Here is an 8,280-nt window from a genome sequence, read left to right on the forward strand (position 1 = left end):
TGCTCCCAGTTCAAGGGCCAGCACAGGCTGCCTGGCATCTCTGATTTCCAAATTCCTGGAAGGCAGAATCTGGTGAGCTCATTTTAAGTCAGCTGGCCGTGCATGACTTGTTCGTTTATGAATTCAAAACATCTACACTAAGATCCAGGAACTGTTTTAGCAAGTGAAGATATATCCTGCCTTGGGGGATATAGTCTTTGGTGATAGGCTGAGGGTTGCAATTTTTAAAGGAAAGGAAGTATAGGCTTAGAATTTGGGTTGACGTACATTCAAATCCTGATTCCTCCCATTACCTAGGGCATATTAAATGACTGACCCCTCTCAGTTCCAGGTTTTTGACCAGTAAAATGGGAATGATCCTTAGTAGAATAGTCGTGAGGTTTATTAAAGTGAAATGGTGCTTGTAAAACCAGTAGTAGACCCAGTATGTGCCACGTGCTTTTGGAATGCTGCTGCTCTGAACAGGCTGCTAACCTCGTGTGAATGATTTCACTTCACATTGCTTATTTTGAGGGTGAACTCATGGGCGGTATGCCATTTGTGTGTCAGACATTATGAATACCCAGGGTGTCTGCTGCTCCTTTTCTTCCAATAACTTTTTTTTCTTCTCTTTTTCTAGTTCCCATTTGGCCGACGCTTGCCTTGTGACATCTACTGGCACGGAGTTTCATTTCACGACAACGACATACTCTCTGGTCAAGTGAACAAGTTTCCAGGTATCTGCTGTTATTGCTGGTCATTAGAGGTATTTCTAGGACTGAGTCTTAGGGTACACTCTCCTGCAAAAACAGGATGGTGTTTTAAGACCAAACTTGAGGACTCTTAATTGGGAACCTCTGTTCCTGACCTGCTGGGTTGCTGTCCCTGTGGGGAGGAAGTTAAGTGGGAATCATCAGAGCTTACACTACTGAGGGTCTGAAGATGTAGTGCAGGTATAAAGACATGCTTTCTTGGTGTAATTTCACTGTTGAAAGAACATGATTTGGGTCCTGGAGAGATGGCTCAGCGGTTAAGAGCACTGACTGCTCTTGCAGAGGACCTGGGTTCGATTCCCAGCACCCACATAGTGGCTGCGAACTGTCCTTAACTCCAGTTCCAGGGGAATCTGAAGCCCTCTTCTGACCTCCGCGGCATTGCACGACATGAGTGCACTCACATACATGCAGGCAGTATACTCATACACATAAAAAAAGAATTAAACTCACTCTTCTCCTCCATCAGAAGGTTGAGTCCTTTGCCTTCAGTCATTCCATCCATCTACCACCAGACCTGAGTTTCTACAAAGATAAAAATAATAAATAAAAATATTTTTTTAAAAAGAGTTTTTAAAAAAGAACATGATTTGGAGGCTGAGGAGATGCTCAGTGGGCGAAGTACTTGCTGCTCAAGCATGAGGACCAGTGTTTGAATCCCCAGGCCCCATGTGAAAACAAGTGTGGGTGGGTATGGTGGTCCCCCATGATCCTGGCTCCCTAGAGGCAGAGACAGAGGATCTCTTGGGCAAGCTTGCTAGCAAAACTAGGGGAAATCTGTGAGCTCTGGGTTCAGTGAGAGACCCTGCATTAGTAAATAGAGAATAATGAGACTTGATATCAGCCTCTGACCTGCACACATATGTGCACATACACGCACATTCACCCACACATGTGCATTCACACACATACACAAAGTGTAAACATAATTTGTACTTTTTGAGTTATAGACATGATCTGGGAGTCTAGTAATGGGACTATGTTGTCAAAAGGAAGAAATACAACTTTTCTCTTGTAGAAAACCAAAGTGCTAAAATTCTAGGAATCTATCACAGAAATGAAAAATCAATTTGCTTTTTCTTTAAGTATCGGGTTTGGAGGTATCATAAAGTGAAGTCCCCCCATCTCCATTATGAGCACTATGGGCTGTGGGCAGCCTGTTTTTACCTAATGGCCTGGTCTCATTATGAAACGTACTCTACAGGAGCTCCTCGGTTCCAGAAATCATGTTGGAGCCAACACACTTAGATGGCCTGCTTGCTTCATTCTCCATCTCCGTGGATGCTTCATTTTGTCTTTTAACTGCTATCATCTTCTCTGCCACGATCACTGTTTTTTATGGTTTCTGGTGGTTGTGTGAAGACAGAGGACTGATGGTAGTAGGGCTGATTAGGGAAAAGGGAACATTGTAAGACACAGGTCTTAACATTCACCTTGTTGCTACATGGTATTGTAACACAATCATAAATTTAAAGAGAAAGTTGCCTTGAATCCCATCCCTCATTTAAGAAAATAACATTGTGAATACTGCAAATATTTTACTTCATTTTATTTTATATGAGTGCATGTATGTAAGTGCACCCATAAATGCCTGCAGAAGTCAGAAGGCATCGGATCCCCTGGAACTGGAGTTATGGATGGTTGTTAGCTGCCATGTGGGTGCTGGGAACCAAACCCAGGCCCTCTGCAAGAGCAGCAAGTGCTCTTAACTGCTGAGCCATCTCTCCAGCCCCCCCCATGTGAATATTTTTATATTTTCTCCCAAACTTTTATTTATTTATGTGCATGAATGTATTGCCTGCACATATGTAACTGTACCCATGTCATGCAATGCCTGCAGAGGTCCAAGGGTGTCAGATCTGCTGGAACTGGAGTTACGGACAGTTGCTAGCTACATTGTGGGTGCTGGGATTCAAACCTGGATCCTCTGCAAGAACATCCAGTTCTCTTAACTGCCAAGTCATCTTTCCAGCCCTGCTTTTCTTCCACGGCTATTTATACTGCAACATCAAAGGTGTTAAGGTGTTATATCATTTGCACTTACACTGAAGGGAGAATCAATTTGCCTCTTTTCTTTAATATCCTGTCCTATCCCATGCCTTGAAGAAAATGCCTCTTATTCCCAGCCCTTGGGAGGCTGAGGCAGGAGGATTGCCCTGAGTTTGAGGCTAGCTTGGGCAACATAATGAGTTGCAGGTTATCCTAGGCTATGAAGTGAGTCTTTGTCTCAAAACCCAAACAAGCAAAAACAAAAAGCAAAAACACACCATCTCTCAGGAAACCCCAAATACATATATTATACACTAGCTGGTTTGTCACTTCCACTAGGGGATTTTTGACATAATCACTTACATGTATAAGGTCACTTGCATAGGCCGTACTAGGTTCAGATTTGCTTAGAAGAAGGCAGGGCAGAAAGCACAGCTTGCTTGCTGGTCAGTACTTAGCTTTTCTCCTTAGTGGAATATCTGTAAGAATTCCAGACACTATTCTCTGGCCCCCAGTGAAAGATGACACCCAAGGAGACAAGATCAACGTCTGTCTTGGCTTAGATGCCGTGTAGGCACCAGAATCTCTCATAGCTGCTCCAGGCATAGCATCCAAGGACCCCTGAAAAGCTTACGTTAAGTCACAAGAATCACCACACTCAGGAAAGCCTAGAGCTACATACTTCTTCCTACCAGGCATTTATAGTTTGCCAGTGTGAAATCATGTTAACTGTGGCTGTTGTATACGAACACAGCTTGTGTCTCACCGTTATTGGCTTCAAGGGGAACAAAGCTGGAAAGCGACCACAAGGTCAAATTTATCCTTAGAGATGGAGAAAGGGTTTTTTGTTAGAGAGCAGGTGTGACCCTTGCAGCCAGGGTCTTTGCACCACTTTAATGGGATAGCTACTATCTTTTCTGCCTTGTTGCTCAGAAAAAGGCCCCTTTTTTGTTTTCAAGGGGTTCTTGGGGTAGTGGGAGAGCACAGTTTGGAATGAGAGCAGTGCTGTGCCTGGGAGCAGAGTTCCTGAGACAAGAGTCATGATTCGTCTGATGAGGCTCCATCTACATTTTCTTTCTGCTCCCTCCTGTCTCCCCTGATGGCTGAGAGTGGGAAAGAAGTTGCTGAGGGTCCCCATTAGGAAAACAAACAAGAAGCAGAAAAGAAAGTACTCCCGAAGGACCAGTTTTATGCAAGAACATTCATTCCAAAGAAGCAAGTTTCCCCATCCCGTAGTCTACATGCCAGTGACTGGAACACATAATTTTCCACTTTGCGAACAGCAGTTAATTAGCTGTAATGACACAGCAGCCTCTGGAACCTCTAGGCAGAGAACAGCACTGCCAGGCTTTCACCTTTGACAGACAGTAACCCTCAGCAGCAGGGCGATTCCAGAACAATCTGTCCCCCCTCTCCTGTTGAGTCTGAGTTTATCCTCTGCCTCTCCTATATCCTGTTATTCTAAATATGCATTTCAAATCATGGCCTATGACCTAGTGGAAGCTCTAGTGGCTGAACCAGGAGAGTAGAGAGACTGCAAGTGCATCCTAGACTGAGACCTTTTGGATGTGCACATGGAATTTACTGTTTGTGTCAGCGTATTGGATGCCATTTACTTTTCTAGAGGCAGTTTTCTTTGTTCAAAATCCATTTTATATCTTAAATGGTATATTAAGACTTCTTATTAAAATAATCTGATTTAGATGGGTATTTGCTTTAAAGCGGTTTGATGTGTTTTGTTAAGTTTTTCTTTTTTGAGACAAGGTTTCACCATGTAGCCCTGGCTAGCCTGGAGCTCACTGTGTAGACAACGCTGGACTCACACTTGCTGTGAGCCTCCTACCTTTGCATCCTGAGTTCCACCATTCCACTCTGGCTTTTCTATAAGCTAGTCCAAAATGGCCATTTCTTTGCTTTGAAGCAGCAGTTCTTTACTGAGATGTGAGGCAGCACCGGGCAGGCGAAGCGGCTTTCTATAGGCTGGGGAGAGTGCTTTAATGATAATTCTGTGCAGTGGATATCTCTAAAGCACTGGTTCAGGCTCTGAAATAAAGATGAGGAGAAAGGGAGGCAAAAGAGTGAATCACAGTGCAAATTCTATGCAAGAGGAGTGTGGAGTGCTGGTGCTGGGGAACCCATGCTGGCTTTGAATTTGCGATCCTCCTGCTCATCCTCCCCAGTACTGGGATTATAGGCATAAGCCATCATACCTGGTGGAAAGTTTTTAAATTTAATACTGCAACCAAAATGCTAGTCAAATACAAGCAAAAAGGGTTTTCTTAAAAATATTATTATGTTTATTTTATGTGTATGAGTGTATTGCCTGGATGTGTGTGAGTGCACCTGTGTTGTGCAAATACAAGCAAAAGGGTTTTCAAATACAAGCAAAAAGGGTTTTCTTAAAAATATTATTAGTCAAATACAAGCTAGTCAAATACAAGCAAAAAGGGTTTTCTTAAAAATATTATTATTTTTATTTTATGTGTATGAGTGTATTGCCTGGATGTGTGTGAGTGCACCTGTGTTGTGCAATGCCGTGGAGGTCAGAAGAGGGCTTCGGATTCCCCTGGATCTGGAGTTAAGGACGGTTCGTAGCCACTTTGTGGGTGCTGGGAATCGAACCCGGGTCCTCTGCAAGAGCAGTCGGTGCTCTTAACCACTGAGCCATCTCTCCAGTGCCACCAAAAGGTTTTTTAAATGTTCAAGTTTTGTTTTGTTAGCTTTGTGTCCGTGCTTACCACTCAAAATTTTGTGCAAGAATAAAAAGACAACAGTCATGATTTTCCAGGTTCCTCTGTGCCTGCTCAGCACATCCTCTGTGAGTTTTCTTTAATCTTGAGTTGTCTGTGCCAAAGCACAGTTTATTGGTCCTTTAAGGCCTGGTATTTCTCACTCAGTCCTGATTTATGTCCTTCAGACAGGGGCTGGAACCTGGGCACTGACACTCTGAAGCTGTGGTTGTCACCTCTTAGCTCTTTTTCATATGCGTGGGCAGAAGGGCAGTGCAGAAGGAGAAGCAGTTGGTTAATTGAGCCTTCCTTCTCAGTTACCCACGGGCTGTGAGAAAAGTCCTCCATTCTGTTTGGACCCATTCGGAATGTGTGATAACCTGGGCACACCAAGCTGACATGGAATTCTGCACTTTCTGTTAAAAATAAGTCTGCTAAGCAAATTTCGAGTGTCAGTCTTGGAGCTGTTTAGTCCCTTTCAGGGGTGAAGGCTATTTTTTAGTCTCCATTTTTAGCAGTGAGATTTGCCTTAAGAAACAAGCAGGCTTTGATTTAGGGTAATTTACCTACTTGCTTAAAATTTACTGAGACATATGTTCAGTAATTTTTATCAGAATTGCAAATGATCTTATAAGAACAAAATATTAGAGCTGCAGAAATGACTTAGTCAGTAAAGTGCTTGCCACACAAGTCTGAGGACCTGAGTTTGATCCCCAGAATCCATGGAAAAAAGCCAAGCATGGTGGTATGCACTTGTAATCTGAGGCAGAGACAGGCAGATCCGCAGGATTCACTCGCCAGCCTGCCTAGCCCAAACAGCAAGCTCCAGGTCCACGAGAGACCCTATTTCTAGAAACAAGGTCGGGCTATGGAGATGACTTAACAAGTGAGGTGTTTGCTGTGCTGTGCTTAGGTCCCCAGAACCCGCATACATGCCAGGTGGGCATGGTGGCCTGCCTCCAATTCCAGCTCTTAGAAGGCAGAGATGGGATCCTTAGAGCAAACTGACAGGCTAGATTAGTTATCACCGAGCTATGGGTTCGAGAGACCCTGCCTCAATGAATGAGGTGGAGTGTGATTGATGAAGACTCGATGTCAGCCTCAGGCGTTGGCACACAGGCACATATATCTGAAACCACACACATGCAGAAGTGCACATACACACACATGCACATGCACACACACGCACATTAAAAAAAAGTGAACAGGGCTGGAGAGATGGCTCAGCAGTTAAGAACACTGGTTATTCTTGCAGAAGACCCAGGTTTGACTCCCAGCACCCACATAGCAGCTAACAACTGTCTGTAACCCCAGTGCCAGGGGATCTGACAGGCCTCTTCTGTTCTCCACAGGCATTGCACAACATGGTGCAATACACACACACACATATAAAATAAAAATAACAAATAAAATATTTTTTAAAAAAGTGAACAGTTCCTGGGGGAGGACACCCCAGGTTGTCCTCTGGACTCTATGTGCACACATGTGCATGCACAGACATGCACACACACATACACACTTAGGAACAAAATATCCACCATTCTTTTAAATTTTATTTATTTTTATTTTATGTGTATGTGTGCATTGCCCGCATGTAGGTAAGTGCACCCATGTCGTGCAATGCCCGCGGTGGTCAGAAGAGGCGGCTGTCAGATCCCCTGGGACTGGAGTTACAGACAGTTGTTAGCTGCCATGTGGGTGCTGGGATTCGAACCCGGGTCTTCTGCAAGAACAACCAGTATTCTTAACTGCTAAGCCATCTCTCCAGCCCCTCCACCATTCTTTTAAAGAAAGTATTTCAGGGATACTGTAGAGCTGGCAATAGCTGGTGACTGCTGCGATTGGCTGTTGAGCCTCACAGCTTCTTTCCTCCCTAGGCATGACGGAGATGGTGCGGAAAATCACGCTGAGCAGGGCGGTGAGAACCATGCAAAACCTCTTTCCTGAGGAGTACAGCTTCTACCCTCGCTCCTGGATTCTGCCCGAGGAGCTCCAGCTCTTTGTTGCTCAGGTAGCCAGCACTGGGCCAGTGACCCTTGAATGGTATTGTACTTGTGATGGTGACTGTGACCCTGGCCTGTGTGCTGGGAGCTGGGCCAAGGGAGCCTTTGGAAGCTGAGCCTGGCTAACAGAGCAACTTGCCCTTACACGGTGGGTGTGAGCAGCCATCAAGGCAGTTTACAGAGTTGAACAGGCAGGGTGACAGGTAGATAAACTGAAGTGGGTCTTGAGGAGACTGGCCAAAAAAAGATGCTAGAGCTAGATTATGGACGGGGCACCTGCTAGCCAGAAACATGGAGCAGGTAGGGAGCCCCAAGCCAATGGGCTGACTCGGGGAGCCCTGGGTGTGGGCTCCCCAGCTTCCAGTGAGTGGGGCTCTGCCGGGGGTTCATACCAGTGACCCCTGGTGCAGTGATGATTGGGGATGAGTAAGCACGCCGTTTGCCAGTCCATGCCGCCCCCAATACCGGGAACACTCAGGCGCAACGGGGAGCCTAGTCAAGCAGGGACTCCTTTATTGCAGGTGTTACAGAGCTTATAAAGGCACCTGGAGATCCCCCCTCCCCCCAGAGGGTGTATCTTAAGGATGGTCACGCATTGATCATGCACTCCTCAGCAGTGCGGAAGTATTCTTCAGACTTTCAAAGCAAGCCAGGCCGCGCCCCCAGTAACTTCCTTTCAGACCTATGCAAGGTGGGGCCTTTAGGTCCCCACATATCCCCCTTTTTAATTTTTATTTTAAGGCTGGACTGACTTTATTTCACGGGTTACCGACCTCATAGGCAGCTCCCTTTGGAGTGATGGCTATC

At 45.3% G+C, this 8,280-nt stretch overlaps 1 protein-coding gene across 1 annotated transcript in view; it reads left to right on the forward strand.

Annotated features, from left to right (window-relative positions):
* The window catches only part of Ttll11 (tubulin tyrosine ligase like 11), a 256,361-nt gene that overhangs the window by 39,677 nt on the left and 208,404 nt on the right, over positions 1–8,280 (forward strand). Inside the window, exons 2-3 of the mRNA XM_008833446.1 lie at positions 620–716; positions 7,348–7,481. Coding sequence (XP_008831668.1) covers positions 620–716; positions 7,348–7,481 — 231 coding nt within the window. The remainder of the gene's footprint in view (positions 1–619; positions 717–7,347; positions 7,482–8,280) is intronic.

This window comes from Nannospalax galili, unplaced genomic scaffold (genome assembly GCF_000622305.1).
Source record: "Nannospalax galili isolate Female #2095 unplaced genomic scaffold, S.galili_v1.0 scaffold34, whole genome shotgun sequence".
Taxonomy (NCBI): Eukaryota; Metazoa; Chordata; class Mammalia; order Rodentia; family Spalacidae; genus Nannospalax; species Nannospalax galili.